The sequence below is a fragment of the Bidens hawaiensis genome, unplaced genomic scaffold, assembly GCF_021521415.1.
Source record: "Bidens hawaiensis isolate Kalapana, Puna unplaced genomic scaffold, B.hawaiensis_p1.1 tig00002772_1, whole genome shotgun sequence".
Taxonomy (NCBI): domain Eukaryota; kingdom Viridiplantae; phylum Streptophyta; class Magnoliopsida; order Asterales; family Asteraceae; genus Bidens; species Bidens hawaiensis.
The window spans coordinates 2440626-2462670 of record NW_027491150.1 but is presented as its reverse complement, the minus strand read 5'-3'; the positions used below and the strand labels follow the sequence as shown (position 1 = coordinate 2462670).

Below are 22045 nucleotides of genomic sequence, written 5' to 3'. Positions count from 1 at the left end.
TGTTCTAAGCCCGCCCCATAGCATTAGTGTTCATCACTCGGTTTAAAATCGATTAAACCGAAGAGCTAGATTCAAATTTGTTGAAACCAAAAACCAACCCGAATTCAAATTTGGTTATAAGTTCGGTTAGAACCATACTGAATCCAGTTCGTTTCGATTCAACCCAATAATGGTGAGAATCAAAAGTCACTCGCTCATAATGCATAAAGTGGTAAACAATAGTTAAATCTTTTTCGGTCACATAAATACAAGACTTGCTGCAAAAACATGTCAAAGTAGGCAAGACTATAGTTTATAATCATATATCTAGATTACCCTTTGCAGAAACCGCACGCTTAAGCACATGCCACATGTCGCTTAGTCATCTTCTCGAGATTCATTGAAACCATTTCCGTTAGGTTTGGATGCTCAAAAGCAAGCTCCGCACCAAACCTGCAACGGAACAATGCCGGATGTCATTTACGTTGTATACGATGCATTAAAGAGTCGTACAATAATGATGGATTATCTTAAATTTCCTTAGATTCAGCAGTTCCTTTTAGTGGGCCCGATTTTACGGTGTAAAGAAAGTCAAGACGGGGCCCACAAAATGAAAAACATATGTAGGTTACAGAAGTGAAAGTATAGTAAGTATTAAGTTTCTTGGATATTCCTTTATAGATAGAATATCATTCACTTTTATGAAAAGGTGATAAGGCCCATACATGCACTAATTATTATAAACTTTAAAGATAAAGCACTTATTTCTGATTAATGATTATTAAACAAAACGTGCTGTAAAGCATGAAAGACCACTAAAAGAATAGCCTCAAAAAAAGGAAGCATAAACATAATAAAAAAGATTCCGAATGTCTTACTTTGGATCCAACACCAATTTCTGAACTTCCTTGATGGATGAACTCGCTTGCATATAGAGAAATTTTACCAGCCTACAAAGATACAGAACAAACGATAATAAATTAGACCAGTAAACATAAAAATAAAAAAATAAGTGAAAGAAAACATTGAAAGCACAAGGGCATTATTGGAAAGAAAAATTGACCTCTAGCATTTGAATCTTTGCATCGTGGTCATTAGGAAGTTCACGGATTTCTCCAGCTAATCTTACAGCCTCGGATAAACTTTCAGGGAAAAGAAAATCAAGGCCTAATTGAACCGTTGACTGTAAAATATAAAAAAAATAATGAGGACCATAACACCATAAGTCAAGCACTAAAGCTTTATAAAAATTTAGAAAAATGAGAACTGATATTGTTTATTTGTTATGGTTTGGCACACGGTTTGACCTAAAACCCGTCAAAACTAGACCGTGAACACCCCTAATTTTTATTTAGTATTTTTTTTTAATTGCAGTGAACTCACCTGCAGGTTCCTCACCTGAAAAGGACATCCGGTGGGGATAAATACAGCAACCCCTAAATGCTGCTCAATTGACCATGGCTCTATACCTAACAAACAATTGACGAAAATTTTTTTACAATTATATATCAAGTTTTAATTCAAATATGAAAATTATAAAAACGAGTGTTTCGTGATAGTAAACTTACCAAGTTCTTCCTTTAGTTTCCTTTTATGGTGACTGTTCAAATATATCATTCCTTCATGAAGAGGTTGTGGTACCTAAGATACGTAGAACACGCATAAAACATCGATTCTTGCATTGGAAACCATCAGATTAATACAAAGATGTGATATTGGACTTACAGAATCAATTATGATATCATCTGGTAAACCAAATTCATTCCAATGAAGTCTCATATACTCAATCAACTTTGGAACATCTTCACGGCGAAAAATGTCCCAGATTGCCCCTGGTTGGCTAGGTGAAAACGTCTCCTCACAAATTGTGTTTAAATCTTCACATTTAAGAGCTTTCTCATTATTGGTATTAACAGTCCCTATACTTTCAGTGGCGTCATCTTCAATTAAATCTATATTTATCACATCATTTTTCGTGTCATGTTCTACAATTGATGATTTTGATGCATCTGTTTGTAACTTGCTCTTCACTTCGCATGTATGAACTAACAGGTAAACCTATTTTCATGTCACATGGATTCATAACTCAAATTAACAACATTAAAAACAAAACACACTTCAAAAATGAAGATGAGAAAACTCACCACATCACGCGTATTGAAATGGAGCATGTTGACCGAGTCACCTTTACCGAGCTCATCACGCATTCCGTAAGAAATCAAGATTTTAGGGCCCACATCATTCTGCAGAGAGTAATGAGGTAACTTTGCAGCAAGATTAAGTAGGCCCCACTTGGAATGAATATATTCAAGCAAGGGTAGTTTTGTAATAAACTCAGGTCTTTGGTATAATAAAAATTCCTCAGATGCACTAGGAGAAGGCCAGTTTTTTAAAAGCAACATTCGTGGCATATTATTTTCCCGTATACTGCCCTCAGAGTATCCACTGATAAATTCTCCAAGTTCAATATCTATCTCGTATAAGATATAGGTAAAAAAGATATATGTCAAAACACTAGATGGCATAAATAGTAACTACTATAATATGATTAAAAGGTTTGAAACCTACCTCGGACCGGTCAAAACAATCTATAGCCTTCACAATTCTGTTATCTTCCTTAGTTCTTTCATCAGTTGTTTCTTGAATTCCTTTCCACATCACCATAGGGTCCCAACCTAGCATTGTTGATTCATCACAAACCACCTTAACTATAACGGGTTCACCTTTAATCCAATGTCTTCTAAATTCTCTAATCCCTTCACTTTTTATATCTTCACAGGATGGAGCATACAAGATATTGCTTAAACTATTTATAGGACTGATGTCATACATTTTACACCCACTAACCATTTCATCGGCATTTTTCACAAGTTTTGCAACCCAATTCATTTTAAAGATACGTTTTAACATTAAAGGCGAGTTACCACAACCACCGTGTTGTTTTGGAGGGCATGGGACACTGCCATCAGTGTTGGCTTTCCAATCACAAAGCTTATTGGACAATCTCATTTGTTTTAATGGCTTTTCTTGATTTTCAACAATGTTTATATCTTCATCTTCAATTCTGCTTGTATCTGGTTCACCACCATCTTTTGAGGCATTTCTTACATCTTGGCAGCATCTAAGACATATGTCATTTGAGCATTCCACACAGTGTCGGTGATAATCGATAATCGGTATTCTGCAGAAGTCACTGCCACACAACACTTCTAAAGTATTAAGATAAATGTTTGATATTACTTTTTATGTTGTTATGAGTGTATAATAGAAACATTACCAGCACATTTGCTCATCTGCATTTAATCTCGTCCTGGGAAGATCTATTCTGTTTCCTGAATCAGATATAAAACGAACAGAATATTAAATTAGATGACTCAGCAGACGCGACTTTAAATCTTCAAATGTATCTTAACTCTTACCACGAAGCTTTCTTTCAAGTTCTAATTCAGAGCACTGTTCAAAGTGGATCTGTTTGACCACAGGAAGCACAGAAGACAAAAGACAAAATAGATGTTCTAATTTATCTTGGACAGGTATTTCCCGTATTTTTCCCTGCAAGACAGTAAAAATAATTCAGTTTTCCTTTTTTTACTGATTTTGTTCACAAATTAATTACCTTTATCACATTATCACCACGTAGACACATCTTGCAATTACAGCAACCTCGACATGCAGGACAAATTTTGTTGATTTCTTCAGCTGGAAGGGAAAGAGTTTAAAATTGTGGATCACAACAATGTTATATTGGCATTCCTAATGCAGTCAATCTTACCATGTAGAAATACATTTATCACAATATCCCCTTCTATCACATGTAAGGCACCAAATAATATTCTCTGTATCATCCCGTCGGCATTGATGACAAATTTGTCCACCTGTATCCTCAGATGATTCTGAACTAGCATCAGATATTCCCTGAAAACAAGTCAAGCGATATTGTATTCAAATACGATTCAAAGTCGTCACAATCAGATAAACGCAGCTTTATATTTTTATAATGCAAATCAAAACCCTCTTAAAAAGATGCTAAATATTTATCATGAAAAACTAACTTTTGCAACTCTACTTACAGTCATAGCACTGGCGTTATGCATCTTCTCAGATCTGCTCTTTGATGAGTCAGCAACAGAAGATGGTGTCCTGTAAGCCTTTGGTGTCTCTTCAGATTCATCCATATCTCTTTGCAGCTCATCATTTGATTTTGAAGGCATGTGAACAGATGAATTCTTAAATGAAGGCGTTTCAGATGAATAACTTAATTGTTTCTTTGAGAAATTTTCTTTCTGTATATCTGACATTCGGTAATCCACAAGAGGCAAATCCATATCATCACTTTTACTCTCTAAATAACTGTCACTTTCACCTGCAGGTTTCCTTTTTGCTTTCTTGAGGCTGGCCCTCATTGCAGAATTTGCAGCTCTTTTCTTCGCTTGAATGTAGTGTTTTTCACATACTGTTTTGTCTGGCATAGACATTGCGTGGCATCTCCATTGTTTACCATTTGATCTTTTGCAGCGTAAATCATCAGGAATTCCATTATTATCATCAGCAGTCCCAGAGTTTGATCGTGTAGGGTCCATTATAGTTATCAAATGTAACCAAATATAAATATCTTGTACTAAACCATGTGACTAAATCAACCTGTAAGAAAACAGTGGATGTATGTGTAAAATATACAAAAACTAGTTAAATCTAAGTTGTCCCAATTGAAATATTAACTGGTGCAAATGTGCGCGTATGACTCAAACATACAGAATTCTATTTAAAGTTTATGGTAATGGTAGTAGATTACAAAGTCGCCCCACAGCAAACAAGAAAGCTTAAGGTAAAATCAGATAAACCAACAACTGAAATGTATATCTGATTTGCCACTGATAGGAAGTTAAATCAAGAAGAGTAATGTATGTTGATTGTGTCATATATTTGGAGGAACAATACTACGCTTACATGCGTTCTAGACATGATAATTATATAACAAGATATATAAAGACAGGCCTTAACATGTTAATTACAGAAACTAAAAAGGAATTTATAGCCTTTCTGTCAAGTCACATTCCAAAATTTACAGAACATCAGTGCAAAAAAACAATAAACATTTGCTTGAAGCAAAGGAAGAAGCATCAAAAAACGGAACAACAAATATATGGCAACATATACTGAATTCGAGCACAATATTTACATAATTACATATTCCTGGTTATCCACAAATGGGCCCTATGAGTGGCCAAACTTGCAAATTAAACTTTTAACAGAAAACTAGTGAGAGAAAACAATCAGCAGCACTTTCATGATGTTTTTAGACAAGAAAATATCAAACTTAGGCATTTAACTTGAACTCGACTCTAGAATTTCAAAATGCAGTACTAAGAGATCCACATATCAGAAGAACAGAATATACAAATTAATCAATTGAGCAAAATACCTAGATATATTTGTTCTACACTAACTAAATCAATCAAACTCCTTTAAAAATTTATCAACTTCAAGCATCTTAACCTAATACAAAACTAACACATTCAAATCTAATCAAATCGAGAAAACCGAACTTAGTATAAACAAAATTAACAAAAACTGAAACTGAAATTGATCACAATAAGCCAAATACAAAAGTAAAACAGCCTTTCCCCAATCTTAACCAATCCTAGATTACCAATTAACTCGATACCGCTTATTCCAACACACAAAACCAAAAAAAAAATAGACTAACTTAATCAAACTAAGCAAAATACCTAGTCATGATTATTCTACGCCAACTTAACCAATCAAGCTCCAAATACAAAACTAAGACATTCAAATATTATCAAATATAAACAAAAATAACACATACTGGAACTTTAATTTATCACAATAAGCCAAATGCCTAAGTAAAACAGCTTTTCCCCAATCTTAATCAATAGCAAACCCTAGATTACCAATTAACTCATTCCGAAACACAAACTGAGCAATTCAGTAACAAGTGAACTAATGATATCATATCCAGTACATGAAAGCAATGGAACACGAAGAAGATTAAATAAAACACGCAGTAAGATAACTAAAAACCTAGAGTTTATTATAATAAGCTAAATTGAGAAAACTGAACTCAATATAAACGATATTAACACATACTGAAACTGCAATTGATCAATTAACTTCAAGTATAAACAATACTAACATATTCCGAAACCGTAATTGATCACAATAAGCCAAATACCGAGGTTAAACAATATTTCTCACATATTAAACAATAACAAACCCTAGATTACCAATTAACTCGATTCCGAAATACAAAACTGAGCAATTCAGTAACGATTAAACTAATCATATCATATTCAGTACACGACAGCAATGACATCAAGAAGATTAAATAAAACACGCAGTAAGATAACCGTAAACCTAGGTTTTTTCATATGAAGCAAAATTGAGATGAAATAATTATAATTATACCTACAGTTTATCAATTAACTTGAACTCTTGAAGCATCTTAACCTAATACAAAACTAAATCAAATTGAGAACACTGAGCTCGGTATAATAAACAATATTAACATACACCGGAACTGTAATTGATCACAATAAGCCAAATACCGAGGTTAAACAATAACAAACCCTTGATTACCAATTAACTCGTTCCGAAACACAAAACGAAGCAATTCAGTAACGATTAAACTAATAAGATCATATTCAGTACATGAAATCAACAAAACACGAAGATGATTCAATAATATACGCAGTAAGATAGCTGAAAACCTAGAGTTTTATCAATTAACTTCAAGCAACTTAACGTAATACAAGATATGATCAAACTGAGAACACTGAGCTCAGTATAAACAATATTAGCATACACCGGAACGGTAATTGATCACAATAAGCCATATATTAACAATAACAAACCCTAGATTACAATTAACTCGTTCCGAAACACAAAATTAACAAATTCAGTAACGATTAAGCTAATAATATCATATTCAGTACATAAAATCACCGGAACACCAAGAAGGTTTGACAATACACACAGTAAGATAGCTGAAAACCTAGAGTTTGTTATATTAAGCGATAATTGAGATGAAATAATAACAGCGAGATATATAGAGATTACCGATTGCTGATGAATGATGAGATTGTGTACTCTGCAATGGCCGTTGATTATTAATATTCGAAGTTATAAAGTTTTAACGTGACTGTATATCGGTAAAGTTTGGTAACCGTTTAACGTGTGTTGGTGTGCGAGCAGGAAGAACAGGGATGCACAGAAGCTAAATTACTTTCCTACCCTTCCTTCAGTCTCGAATCGAGAACCGTTTGTCGGGAAGTTTGTTTATGTTCATGAAACGTTCGTTTAATAAAGATGTATTGGTTTTTATTAATCCTAACGAGAGGTGCACAAACCAGTTTAAAACTCAAAAGCGGTTCGGTTTGGTCAACAAAAGTTAAAACCGGTCTATGATCAGTTTCGGTTCAGGTTGAAGAACTAGGGGTGCTATTCAGGTTTCGGGTTTTAAAGTTTTAGTTTTGGATCCGAAACCCAACCCAAATATCTCACGGTTTTTTGGGTAAATCGGGTTTTTGGTATCTAAGAAAACAAATGGAAAATAAAACAAAAGGTAAAGAAAAATTAAAACGAGAAAACTGAAGCAATATATTCTTCTTTACTTGTTACGTAATTTCATGATTTTGACGCGTAACTCTGAAGCTAGATGTGCACAAATTGGGTTTTTTTATACGCGGGACCGGGTTTTTGAAATCGGGTATATAATGGAACCGGTTCTTGTCAGAAACCGGGTAGGAACCGGACCCGAACCGACAAGAGAAAATCAAAACCCAGTGGAACTAGGTAGGTTAAGGACCGGTTTCAGGTTATACCCGAAAACCGCTTACACTAGGTTGTCTATTTTTGAATGTTTTTTGAACGTTGGAAACTGGTACCAACGGCTATATAGCAGTTTTTGGACCGTTGGAACCGATTTATAACTATATTATACACACACTTGCTATAAATAAATAGGTTATGCTTAGGATAAGTTAAACCATTTCTCTACCTCTAAAACGCACTTTAAATCGCAAATATAAACACAAATAAAACATGCTAACACCATATTTTATTATTATTATTATTATTATAATAAAGATCAACATCATCATTACCAATTGTTACCAGTGTAGTTACACTAGTATCAATCAATCAATCATACCCAGTGAAGTCCCACAAACAGCGAAGTTATAAGTAGGGTCTGGGGAGGGTGGGATGTAGGCACACCGTACCTCTATCCAAAGGGATAAAGAGGTGGCTTCCAGAGAGACCCCCAGCTCTAAAGTACATATGTTTTTGAAGCAATACAAAGAAAATCAAAGTGCAACAATAATATATAAATATTAATAATACTATAAAATAATAATAGTAATAATAATAATTCAGATACTATATATATGCAAAGAGAATATCATTCTGGTGTGTGACCAAAATACGGGAAATATAAGCCCTAAAGTATTCTTTTCTCCCTAAAAATCCTTAACTTTAATTCTACTTCTCCAAAAATTCCTATCCTCCACCATGTCCTCGGAGAGGTTTAGGTCTATCAAATCACGCATAATCCTCTCGTCCCAAGTCAACTTAGGTCGTCCTCTACCCCACCTCCCCTCTATAGTAATGCTTTCTACGGCTCTAACAGGATTCGTCGTCTGTCTTCTCTTCACATGTCCAAACCATCTCAATCTCCACTCTCTTATCTTGTCTGCTATGTTCGCCACCCCTAATTTCTCCCGAAACACAACGTTTGTAATTCGGTCTAACCTTGTGTGCCCACACATCCAACGTAGCATTCTCATTTATGCTACCTCCATCTTTCGCACTTGTGCCTTCTTGATGGCCCAGCAATCTATTCCATATAGCATTGCCGGTCTAACTGCCTTCTTGTAGTTACACTAGTAACATACATAATAGAAATACACCACTTCATAAATAACATAAATGAAAACTGATATAATATTAAAATTAACTTCAAGTTAAAAAATAAATGAATACTTACAGTTAGAAACCACAACAAAACATCAAACAAACAAACTGAAGATATAACTACAACAAAACTTAAACTTAAAACATATCCTTGTCTAAACTAAAAGATTTAGTTACAACAAACCATCATCATGTCGGATTGCTCGTTCGTTTACAACTTAGTCTTTCGCACATTCCATATCTAAATGCTGTTTTAAGGATTTCTTTGAATCATATGCAACAAACTTTGCACAATTTCTGACATCGGTGGCCTAAACTCCGGTTCAGGCTATAAAGAAAAAAAAAGTTATAACTAAATATATGATTAATGATAATGTACAAAACGAGAGCGGATTTGTTAACATCGACACTAACCTGAACGCATAGAGAAATAATATCTGCAAAACGAGATAATGACTTGGAAGAACATGCGGAACGTAAAGACGGATCGACCATTCCCGACAACGCTTCTATATCATGTAACTGAGATATCGCCCATCTAACGAGAAACTGTTCCCCTCGCGACCTTGAACTATATATAAGTCAACTTTTCATTGTTAGCAAAAAAAAATATGTATTTATTTATTTATTTTTTGTTTTTTTTTTCATTCAAAATGAGGTGGCAGCGCAGCTTGTTGCCCGCTTATCCACCTCTCTATTGTAATTGGATCATTTTATTTAATGTATGAAAAGTAACTGTTTTTATAAAAAAAATTATAACTGCAAATATTTTAATCCATCATCATACGATTTTATGTAAAATAATATGAAGAAAAACCTGTCAAAAGCTTTTCGGCCGGTGAAAAGTTCTAACATAATGACTCCAAAGCTGTAAACGTCACTCTGGTAAGTATAAGTTCCCGACTCAAGTTCGGGACCACCATATCCTGAACTTTGCAACTAATAAAACAGCAGTTGTGTCAAGTCCAATTAACTAAACCATGTGGCTCAACTTTTAAAGAAATGGTTACCTGGCTAACGTGGCTAGATGGTAGTAGCGGAGTCAACCCGCAATCTGAAACACGCCCATTGAGCTCGTTGTCGAAAAGAATATTTGTTGACTTTAAGTTGTGATGTACGACAGGCGGTTGACACACCTCATGCAAGTACCTTACAACAAAAAAATTAAATCGTTTGTTCGAGCCAAACTTTATTTAAAATCACAACAAACGATTGCTTACTCGAGGGCTCTTGCGATTTGAAGTGCCACGTGTACTCGAGCATTCCACGAAAGCTTTTCGTGAATTTCATCATTTAAATGCAAAGCTTCATGTAAAGTCCCGTTCTCACAATATTCATAGACAAAAAGTCTTTGACCGTGTTCAAGGCAGTAACCCTCGAGTCCGACTATATTTTCGTTTCTTAGTTTAGACACGTTCGACACCAACTCCATAAAACGTTCATCGCTCGACTTTCGAGACGTTGCATTGTCAAGTTTCTTGATCGCTAGCACCTTACAATTAAACCAACATAATTTTATAAATTTATATAAAAGTATACTTACATTACATTATATTAAACCAACATAATTATATAAAATCTTACCTTTCCGTTGGGAAGCTCGGCTTTATATACGGTAGCAAGCATGCCACTTCCAATAAGATTTTCTTGAGAAAAGCTATTTGTATACTCTTGCAAAGACGCAATCGAGAAAAACTTTGCGGAGTTTAAGGTTCTCGTAGTACGGCGGGATGTAGTAGGTGGGACCGCAATCGGTTTTACGATGACCCCTTCGCGAGCAGAAGGTTGAGGAGGTAGTGTTGATAAAGTACTTGCATTAACCTTTGTCATGTCTATCACATGATCCTCCTTGGCCTTAGAAATCGTTTCGACTTTCTCGCCTTTTGATGATGACCGTGTCAATATATTATTACTTCCTGCATTGGTTAGAAAATGAACTTGAGATGGGATATCACAATTATAATAGCAAAACCGAAACCAAACCGAAAACTCGGTTTAAAAAAGAAAAGAAAACCAAACCGGTGGTTTCTTATTAGGTTCAGTTTTTTCGGTTTTCGGTTGACAGCACAAGCAAAACCAAACCGAAAACTCGGTTTACAAGAGAAAAGAAAACAAAACCGTCGGTTTGTTATTGGGTTTGGTTTTTTTCGGTTTTCGGTTGATAGCACAACCGAAATCAAACCGAAAAGTCAGTTTAAAAAAGAAAAGAAAACCAAACCGGTGGTTTCTTATTAGGTTCGGTTTTTTCGGTTTTCGGTTGACAGCACAAGCAAAACCAAACCGAAAACTCGGTTTAAAAAAAGAAAAGAAAACCAAAGCGTCGGTTTCTTATTGGGTTCGGGTTTTTTTCGGTTGATAACCAAAACCAAACCGGAAGCTTGGTTTAACAAACAAAAAAAAAAAAAAACAAACCGTCGGTTTTTTATTGGGTTCGGTTATTACGGTTAAAGTTCGGTTATCATGGTTTTCTGCACACCTTGTCCGGAAAAAGTACAATTTTACTTTCGAGGTCAAACATCTAATCTTTTGACTTGTGTGTGTGTGTCTAAATCTAAAGTTACAATAATGAAAAGCATAGCCTAAAGGATAAGTGTGTACTTACTATTATCCCCATGCTCGGATGATTTTAAGATGTTAAGAGTGGAGTTCTTGGCTAGCCCGTCTTTTGGAACTTTGACCGTTGACTTTTGTTTACGGTGTTTCGACATACAAAAGCAAAGTCCAAATGCAAGTACAAGAATCAAGAATCCACCAATCGCAACCCACACAACTTTTTTACTCATCAAAGACTTTAGTCCTCCAGAAGAACGTGACGACACTGACGTTGGTTTCCCGAATACTTGAATTCCCGGGCCCACTTCCGGTGGTAGTGGACCACCAAATGATGATGGTGATGGGGATGAGACCGGTGGAGACGGGATAATCGTTGTATTAAAGGGATTTCCAGTGCTTCTGCATGCATAATTTAATGTTAGATTGTTAGATCACAAATTAAGTTTATAGATAATATTTAAATTAGGAGTTGTTTTTTACGTCACCTGAAATTTGGAATGGTTAATAACTTGGGAGGTATAGGACCCGAGAAAAGATTATTTTCCACATCCCTATGTCACAATAAGCTACTACCATTAATATGCAAAAAACGCGTAGTTTAAATAAAAAAAACATATGGGAAAAAAAAGCAAGAAAATTTACAAAGCTATAAGCGGAAGATCTTGCAGCACGTCAAGAACCCCTATAAGATGATTGTCCTGTATGTGCCTGCAAATATTAATAACATCCAAAACATTTATTTCCCTTTGACTTTAAATAGTCAAACCAAACACTTTCCAAACTAAGATTCGACATCAACTTTTTATATTTTTTTTACAAAATGTCATGTGAATACTCATTCAGATATAACAACTTGTATATTCTAGAAAATATAAATAATTTTTTTAGTTTAACTAACGAATAGTGTTATTTATGTGAAACCTGAATATAAATCTACTCACAATGTTGTTAATGACGACAAGTTTGCCATGGAAGGAGGCAGTGGACCAGTTAAATTGTTGGCAGACAAATCCCTGCAAGAAGACGTATAAAAAATATTTAAAAAAAAACATTACTATGCACATAAACGTTGATGATAAAGGAAGTGATGGCGTACATATTTATTAAGGTTGTAAGTTGTTGAAAAGAATCTGGGATTACTCCCGTCAAATGGTTGTTGTTCAAAGATCTGAAAAAAAAAAAGTTAGTTAGAAAATATATTTAAAAACTTACATGAACTTGACATATGAACACGATACTTACAAGTCGGTCATTTGGCCTAACAAGGAAATAGAGTCGGGAATGCTTCCCGAAAGCTGGTTTCCTGAAAGCATTCTAATAAGAAAACAGGCTTCATAAGTCAAATATTAACTTAAAATTTTATTTTAAGAAGTTATAACCGAAAATGTAAAAAATTTAAAACAGAAAGCATACAAATTTTTTATGGTGAGTGGAAGGTTTGATGGTATATGGCCTCCAATATGATTATTACTGAGGTCTCTGCACACAAAAACTATATAAAAAAAAAACTCGAAAAGTTTAATAAGATTGATTTAAAAACATTGATGACAACTTACATTTGTATGATGGAAATGAAGGCTCCTAAATTCTCGCCCAATTCGCCTCCCAAATTAGCACCGTTAAGAATTCTACATACATTCATAAATTAGAATTTAAATAAATATTAGCTTCGAGCATTTGAAAGATCAAGACTCATACATTCCGGTTATGTTGGAGTTAACACACTGAACACCTTGCCAACCTTCAGCACACGGGTCTCCACCCGACACTAACCACCCGGGAAGAGGTGGATAGCCAAGAGCCGCATATAGACTATTTATTGCCAAGACTGAAATTAAAAAAAAAATGTAACTCAAATACTACTAAAAGATTTACAATTTGCAAACAAATTGTCTAATGAATAATCAAAATTTGTCACAAACACTCAAAAAGACGATTATTTGGATGACAAACAGAACAGAAGCATATATCTATGCATTATCTTATCTCCTGCAGCCGTTTTGTAACTAGGGTAGCAAAAGAGTCGAGCTGCTCGAGATTGAGTCGATATAAAGCTCAAAACGATTTGAGGTTTATCGAGCTCGACCCATGTATGGGAAGATCATTTAGGCTCGTCGAGCCTCAACGAGTCTCGTGTGTTTTTAATTTTTAACTCTTTTGGACTTCTATATATCTTGTTTACATTTCAAAGCCGAGCTCAAATCGAGCTTTGGCTCCTTTAAGGTACTACATGAGCTCGAGCGGAGCCTAGGCACATTTAAGGTTTTTATCAAAAATACATAAAAATAATTAAAACTTTATATAAGATAATTAATAAATAATATGCGAGCCCGAGCTTAAAAAAATGACTCATGAGTCAAGCTTGAGCTTTAAAAAAAAGAGCTAGAAACGAGCCGCGAGCTCAAGCTCTTGTACATCAAAACTAGTCAGCTCGGCTCGTTTACACCAATGTTTGTAACAAACTTGCAACTGATTATTTATTTATGATATTCCATATGCATAATCACTTTTAAAACACAATCCAAGCAACCTCTTACATAATTAGTAATTTAGTATTACAGTTGTCCAATAAACATTAAGAAAGTAAGCAATTACCATAACAACTTTTTAGCAATTATTGAAGGTGTTAAAAAGTTTCAATATGAAATATTAATAACTTTCACCCAATATAATATTTGTAAATTGTAAAGTATGTATATTTGTGTTAAATTTTAAAAACCAAAAATTATGGAGTTTCAGAAGTTGCTACTAAATTAATATAAAGTCCTAAATAACTCAGTAAAATGTCAAACAGATTTAAATCGTGCATGAAACCGGAAAAAACCGCTCCGAAACTGAAAAAATCGATTATTTGGTTTAACGTTTTTGTAAAAACCGAACTGTAATAAAAACTGAACTTAACAGGATCGTAGATTTTTATTTTTTATTCTGGGTAATTTATAAGAATTTAATAAATATGTAATTCACTGTTCAGCTCAAATGTATAATAATCAATTAGTTTTTACTTAACAAAATGATTTTGGTTCAAATTCATTATTTTGGGTCAAATTTGTTGTTCATCCCACAAAATTTTAAGCTCAAATGGCAAAACCGAAAACCAAAACTGAAAAACCCAAAACCTAATGGTTTTCAAAAATTCAAAAACTAAAGTTTCGGTTTTTGCCCAAAACCGACCCAAACTTAACCATGCAATAAAGTATGAAACTTTAAAAACCAAAGTTTTGGTTTTTGCCCAAAACCAACCCAACCCGAACCGTGCAATAAATTATGAAAATTAAAAAACAAAAGTTTCAGTTTTCACCAAAACCGACTCGTGCAACAAATTATGAAAATTCAAAAACCAAAGTTTCGGTCTTTCCCCAAAACCGACTCGTGCAACAAATTATGAAAATTCAAAAACCAAAGTTTCGGTTTTGCCCAAAACCGACCCAAACTTAACCGTGCAATAAATTTTAAAAATGTAAAAACCAAAGTTTCGGTTTTTTGTTCGGTTTTGCCCAAACCCAGCCTGAACCGTGTAATAGATTATGAAAATTCATAAACCAAATTTTCGGTTTTTGCCCCAAAACCAACCCGAACCGATCCGTGCAACAAATTATGAAAATTCAAAATCCAAAGTTTCGGTTTTTGCCCCAAAACCGACCCAAACCAAACCTTGCAATAAATTATGAAAATTTAAAAACTTTCAGTTTCGGTTTTTGCCCAAAACCGAGCCGAACCGAATTATAAAAACCAACACTTACTATCCCTTGGATCAGTGTCTCCAAAGCAAAGCCGAGCAGAGCAAATTAACATCAAACCCACAAATTTTAACATCAAAAGCTTCAATCTTGAATCGCCCATAATGAATATACCAGCTACAAAACCCAATAAGAAGCTGAATGAATAACCTGCAATAATAATAAATTTATGAAATTGGAGACAGAAAAGAGTGAATTCGAAAGTAAAAGCTGTAAAAAGACGAACAAAAAGCAAACAAATAAAAAAATAATAAAAACCCACTAAAAAAAGTTAATTGAAGCACGTTACCCCAAAATTGAGTCAAAAAGTATGACGAATTGACTGATAATAAGAAGCTACATTAGTTAAGTTAATAATAATTTGGATTATGTGAGAAAGAACTAAGAACAGAGGCTTGTTGGAACTAAGATAGATAGAAGACGGTGTGGGTTATTAATATTAATAATAATAATAATATTATTATTATTATTGTTGGAATTTAAATACTTTTTACTAATATTAGACCGTTGGGTGGGAGCTTGCTTGCTTGCTTGCTTGCTAGCTCAAGTGGTGGATTATTATTATTATTATTATTATTATTATTATTATATATGGGTCATTGTTAACTGGTCCAACTTAATTGTACGGAGCTTTTTAAACGTCTCTAGGTTATTTCCGGGGAAAACATATCCGTCCGAAGACCCACTAGTGATAAATTTATACGTTCTCAGGATCGAACATGAGATCACAAAAATACCGGTCTTCCACAAAGTGTTGTATGTAAGAATCAAACTTGGGTCTGCATTGAATAACTCAGACTTCCTACACTGCACCACATTAGAAAGGACGATGTTTGGGTTGTTTTAAAGTCGTTTCGGTTTTGTAATAGGCTAAATGTTTAGCAGGTTGTTCTAATAGAAAAATACATAGTCGGGTATAGAGGTGGGCAAATAAACCGGTTAACCGAACCGACCCAAAACTTAACCGAAACCAAACCGGTTTGATACGATTATGTATTAACCGGTTTGGAACCGATTGAAAACGGAGGTCTGGAACCGGTTTGTAATTTTCTCCACCAAATCCAATTCCAAACCGAAACCGGTCAAAACCCAAACCAAAACCGATCAAACCCGAACCGAAACCGATTGTAACATGGTCAAGAAACTGGTTCAACCCGTACCGAAATCGATCATAAACTGGTTTTGACTTTTGTTAACCAAACCGAACCGGTTGTGAGTTTTAAACCGGTTTGGGCACCTTTAGCCCGGTACATGTAACCCGTGTTTCTTGGTTTTAACATAATCAACATTTCTAGAATAGAAAACCAATTACTTTATTTGGTTTCGTTTTCAATTTAAAGTTAGATAAAAAAAACCGAATATGTAACTCAGTTTGTTTTAAATGATTTCAGTTCTATTTAAAATAGAAGGTTGTCCTAAACAAGTGATTTAACTGATTCAACATGGATGTCTTTGATCACAGTTAATTAACTTTTATCCTTGGAACATATTTGAATACAAAATTTATACATGTAACGTACCAAATTTATATAAATACATTTATCAAGTTTGTCATGCACAGTATGCATAAAATGTGTTGTAGATATTTTTATACAATGTGCATGAATCAAACGTGCTGTGCATTAATTTGATACGTTACTAATAACTATTTATTAATAAAAAAAATAATAAATAGCCGTTAATAAAAAATGAGAAAAACATTAAATAAATTATTTATACTGTTAAATATTATTATTAACTAAATAAAAGATCATTTATTTATAACAAATTTAGATAATAATAAAAATGGATGAATTGTGCTTTAAGCTTTTGTACGTTGTGCATCCAAGTGTGTATAATATAATATTCTTTTTTTTATATATAATTTTTATCTTTTTTTACTTTTGGTACTTACATTTTTTCATAATACAAATATGTCATATTTTAGTTTTAGTTTTCAACATTTTTCCAGTTTCAACTTTGGTGCCTTATGTTTTTCATCTTTTACATTTTTTTTTGTTTAACGTTTAACTTTGAATTTAACGAGTTAACGCGTTACAACGCATGTGTGTAGTTGAATGTTATGTCTATTTTCCGTTTAACAGCCCCATCGAAACGTGTAGATGTTAAGTTGACTTAGTTATTTTTTCTATAATTTATGTTCCGGTCTAATTTGTGTGTGTTAACACGATGCAATGAGCGTGTGTGGTTTAACGTTTTTACGTCTACTTTTTGTTTAGTTTTCTTAATGGTAAACGTTAGTTACTGCTGCGAACAAAGGCGGCGGTGGTAACTTCGTGCTTTCGAGTGGAGTGGATATGTAAATACAAGGTTTTACACCTCCACCGCAACGCCGGGGTGTAAATACTAGTTTTAAATATTTATTAGCTGTTATAAATATATTTAACTAGTTTTTATCTCACGTATTACAGTGTTGTTTTACATTATTCGTTCTAATATTTATATATATTTTTGAATTTTAATTTTGTTTATTGTAAGGAGGTTAATAATATACTTATATTTTGATGATGAAAGAGTTTCACAAATAAATGAGATGTTATAATCAGGTTTAAAATCTATTTGGGTTTGAGACTCATGACCCGCTTATTTTTTTTAGTATAAAATTGTTTTTTAAAAATCAGATACTAATTTTTAGTATATCTTTATTTTATATGATTTTAATATAAAATATTTTGTGAGATTAATTGTTAATTAAATGAAATGTTATAACTCGTTTACGAGTTATCTGGGTTTGGTGAGACCCGTACTCATGAATTCGAGTCAAAAGCATGAGAAACATTTATTTACAAATAAATCAATCTGATAGTTTGAGAAATTTAGGAAGGTTTTGTTTATATATATTTAAGATAAAACACAAGATGCTTGGAAAATTGGATTGAAAAATGTCATAAATCAACAAAATAAAGGCAAAAGGAAGGTGGAGAGTGAAATGCAGGAATTGATGATGAGATCACCCAACTCTTACTTATCTCTTAAAGCAAACGCTTCATCATTAAGTCTTGCAAAATTTCATAAACAATCATTCTCCACACTATTTTACAACAAGCTTTATTATATATAATTAATTAACATAATTGTTAAAATATAATGATAAAAGTAAGATCTAAGCTAATCTATAAATAGACATTCTGGTTTCTAGAAAAAAGGTATAATAATTAGTCCACTAAATGTTTTTAAACTTTTCAGTATCTTTAGTTACCCTTATAAAAAGAAAATCAGATCGTTTAATTTGATTTAATTCAATTTTAACTCGTGATTTAGTTAGCTTGACCAACATTTGGAGTTGAGCTTAAACGAACTCGATTACAAGTCCAAGCCTACATACAAGATTGTTTAATAAACTAGCTTGAGCTTCACTTTTCAAGTTTGAATAGTTTCACAAGCCTAAACATACCTATTAGTTATGTAAATTTTATTAACATATTAAATATATTTTTGCATCATATCTATATTAATTAATAAATAAATGTTTACTTATGTCACATGTAATCACTATGTTAATCCTTACAAAATATTCCCTCCTCTCTCTCATATTAAATACATTTTCCATTTTAATATTTTATTTTCAATTTTTAATAATTCCATCTTAATTTAAAAAAATTAATACCATCATAAATATGTTAATTTGTTTAATATAAAATGGAAAATTGTTTTTAAATACTCCCAACTATGTTCTATTGGCAAATAACAGTCTCAACTTAACACTTGGCTGGTGGCGGTCCCAACTAAAGAGATATTTGTTTCCAGTGGTCCGCGACTAACGAAATGTTAACTCCGTCAGTCCGATGCTTACGTGGCACGCTTAGTTGTCAAAAATGCTTATGTGTCAGCTTACATGGCATGTGACTGTTAATATTATTTATAAATATATTATATAATATATTAAAAGATTATTTAACCACCACTTCATCTCCCATTCTCCCGTACACCATATTCAACACACAACCACCACCATCTTTGTCTTCAACCCACCACCTGTCCACCACCATTACTTAATTTTTCCGGCCAAAGTTAACCCCATGGGAAAGTTCAGGTATTAGTGAAACGTGGTCCACCTATCTAACTACCATTGTCAGTCGTCTTAGCCCTTCTACCGCTAATGCCGGCTACCGTTGAGCCACCATACGTTGGGCGGAACCCTAGCCGCTTTATCCCTTTCGATTCACAAGAGTCCCTCTCTCTTTCTCTTAGATCTACAATCAATCACCGTAATTTCGAATCCACGTCACCGGAAAATCGAGTTGTAGCTTTCCGTCGTCGATCTGAGATCTGAATTAGGTTTGTAAATCCGGGGAGCTTCGATTAGTCGTAGTATTTGTATGAAACGCGAACATATAGGCTTCAAAATTTTGATACTTTTGCACCTTCTCCTCCGATGAACTCGTATCCGACTCGTTTTGGGTTTAAGAAATTAAAACCTGAGGTAATTATGCTTTACAATGAAGGTGGTGGTGGCGGCTCGACGGAGTGCCGGTGATGAAGTTTTGGTTGCAGAAGGGGGGTGACGGGTGGCTGGGTTGGGTTAAATAGTATTTTAATATAATTATAAATAATTTAAAAAGCCACATGCCATGTAAGCTGCCACGTAATCACTTTTTGACAACTGGGCGCGCCACGTAAGAATCAGACTAACGGGGTTAACATTTCGTTAGTCGCGGACCATCGGAAACAAATACACCTTTAGTTTGGACCACCACCAGGAAAGTGTTAAGTTTGGACTGTTATTTGCTAATAGTACATAGTTGGGAGTATTTAAAACCAATTTTCCATATAAAATATATTGCATTAGTTATTAATATTAGATTTTTATAAGTAATTAATACGAAACGGGTGGGTTTCTTTAACCGATTAAAGTATCAAACATAGTTCATGCCAAAATAATTTAAGATTAGAATGACTTTTGGTCCATGAGTTGGTTTAAAAAAGTAGGCATTTTCAACTAAATTTTGATATAGAAAATAACAAAGAAATAATTTATGATTTATGAATTTCTAACAACTTTTTATTTCCAAATTAGGTAATGTGTAACTTTTTTACCGTATAATATTAACTTTATATATGTGATACATCTTTTATGTATTTTACATTATGTTATTATTTAAAAAAAATTACTTATTTTAACCCGTGTGCTACACGGGTAACTAACCTAGTATTTTATATATATAATTATAATAAGATTAATGTACAATTTGTATGAAGTGTAAACAAAATAATTGTGGTAAGACAAATTCGTAATTAGTCTTAACATAGTGATTGCACTACAACAATACAACATTGTGATACTAATTACGCTAAACTTTACATGTATCGTAATTATTATTACAGTACTTGTATTTTTTTGTAGCCTGATTATTCTCTTCAACATGATTACTAAAATGTCACTACATTCTTTTTTTTCTTCATTTTATATGTTTCACACCATAAAAGTTATTAGTATTGATCCAAACACATACTATATATAATATAATGTGTTATATATAAAGAAAAGTTATCAATGCATGTAAGTGCATCAAAGAACTATAAACATGTTGAACCCAAACCAAGTTCATGATTTAGAAATAGAATTTGAGATAAGCCAAGCTCGAACTCACTCTCATAAATTAGATAAGCCTAGCATAAAGCAAGCTTAGTTTTTCATGGTCTCATTTAGGCCTTTAATTGAGGCCCAACACTGTTCATCACGTAATGTTTTTGGGCTTAGAAAGTAGAGGTGTACAAAACCAGTTCGGGCTATAAACCGGTTTATGAGGAAAATTGTTCAAATCGAAGCTTTTAGTCGAACAAAAAACAAAAATTCGAGCCCTCATATTTTAGCTTTAATTCGATTATTAATAGTTCAAGACCTTTTTGGACGAAATCATGATTCACGATAAACTTTTAAAAAAACTATCTGGCCAATACTAGTTAACTAATTAAACTAGTAAAACAGTCATATATAGAAAAAGCCACTTTCATAAAGTTTTTTTTATGTTGCTTGAAAACATGAATCACATTGACTGATTAAGAAAAAAAAGTATGGACTAAATGTCACATAGAAGATACAATAATTGAGATTCCTTTTATAATAACCCGAACTTTGATATTGAATATAAATATATATATATATATATATATGATAATAATAATAATAATAATAATAATAATAATAAATAATAATACTAAGACATTACCATCCAGCCGAACATATACAGGAAGAAAGAAATTGATCATCATCATCACAACCTCATTAATAATAATAATAATAATAATAATAATAATAATAATAATAATGGATGGGTTCAAACTCAAGACTAACCACATGTGCATTATTTTAAATTTCCATTTATCATCAAGTTGGCTTCTTCAAATTCAAACTTTCGGATATATCTGAGATGATCGATTCGTTTCTTTTTAAGCACCCTCAAACTCTATCAAATCACATCCTCCCGTTTTTAACTACCACCCATGTAAATAGCTAGAAACGACACCGGAGCCGCCACCCCTCGGACACAGATTTGCTTTCCAGGTCTGTTCGATTCATGAACCAAGTACTTAAGTTCGGTTTGTTCCCTCAAATTCATCTTCCATGAAATTTAATTCGGATGTATGTTGATTCGTTTTGGTGATCACCGAAGCCTGTGGCGTTCCCGGGTTACCACGCTGTTACCTCCTTGATTTGCTCATGTTTGACTACATATGGAGGTGATTGAATTTGGTCTTTTATTTATAGTTTTGGATTATAAGTTCTAGGATATTGATCGATTCCGGCGACAAAGTTATCATTTAATCTAAAATTGAGATGTGAAGAACATGCTAATAATTTCAATACATCAAGAATTATGTTTGTTTTCTGTTTGTTTGTT

At 33.3% G+C, this 22045-nt stretch overlaps 1 protein-coding gene and 1 pseudogene across 2 annotated transcripts; both read right to left on the bottom strand.

Annotated features, from left to right (window-relative positions):
- Positions 1 to 236: 236 nt before the first annotated feature.
- LOC143621185 (E3 ubiquitin-protein ligase JMJ24-like) lies at positions 237 to 7272 on the bottom strand (annotated as a pseudogene). The gene is made up of 14 exons (XR_013151470.1): positions 7057 to 7272; positions 4050 to 4620; positions 3749 to 3894; positions 3596 to 3692; positions 3399 to 3531; positions 3257 to 3311; positions 2548 to 3172; positions 2124 to 2453; positions 1705 to 2037; positions 1548 to 1620; positions 1363 to 1448; positions 1043 to 1162; positions 858 to 929; positions 237 to 432 (listed from the first exon to the last, which is right to left on the bottom strand). The product of XR_013151470.1 is annotated as an E3 ubiquitin-protein ligase JMJ24-like (transcript).
- Positions 7273 to 8991: 1719 nt separating this feature from the next.
- Positions 8992 to 15539, bottom strand: LOC143621184 (protein STRUBBELIG-RECEPTOR FAMILY 1-like). Its single transcript, XM_077092692.1, has 17 exons — positions 15493 to 15539; positions 15207 to 15353; positions 13162 to 13291; positions 13020 to 13091; positions 12877 to 12942; positions 12706 to 12777; positions 12560 to 12631; positions 12405 to 12476; positions 12106 to 12171; positions 11949 to 12014; positions 11513 to 11862; positions 10495 to 10826; positions 10131 to 10402; positions 9921 to 10059; positions 9728 to 9849; positions 9325 to 9481; positions 8992 to 9238 (listed from the first exon to the last, which is right to left on the bottom strand). Exons 2-17 carry the CDS (start codon positions 15304 to 15306, stop codon positions 9164 to 9166), a joined length of 2163 nt encoding a protein of 720 aa, XP_076948807.1. The 5' UTR covers positions 15307 to 15353; positions 15493 to 15539; the 3' UTR covers positions 8992 to 9163.
- Positions 15540 to 22045: the final 6506 nt, after the last annotated feature.

Bases quoted from the DNA above. Each gene is read 5' to 3' on its own strand.
- LOC143621184 (XM_077092692.1), bottom strand. From the start codon at position 15,306: ATGGGCGATTCAAGATTGAAGCTTTTGATGTTAAAATTTGTGGGTTTG. The intron at 13,292-15,206 runs GTAAGTGTTGGT...TTTTAATTTCAG, and splicing joins AGACACTGATCCAAGGGATA to TCTTGGCAATAAATAGTCTA. The intron at 9,850-9,920 runs GTAACCATTTCT...CTGTTTTATTAG, and splicing joins CATCTAGCCACGTTAGCCAG to TTGCAAAGTTCAGGATATGG.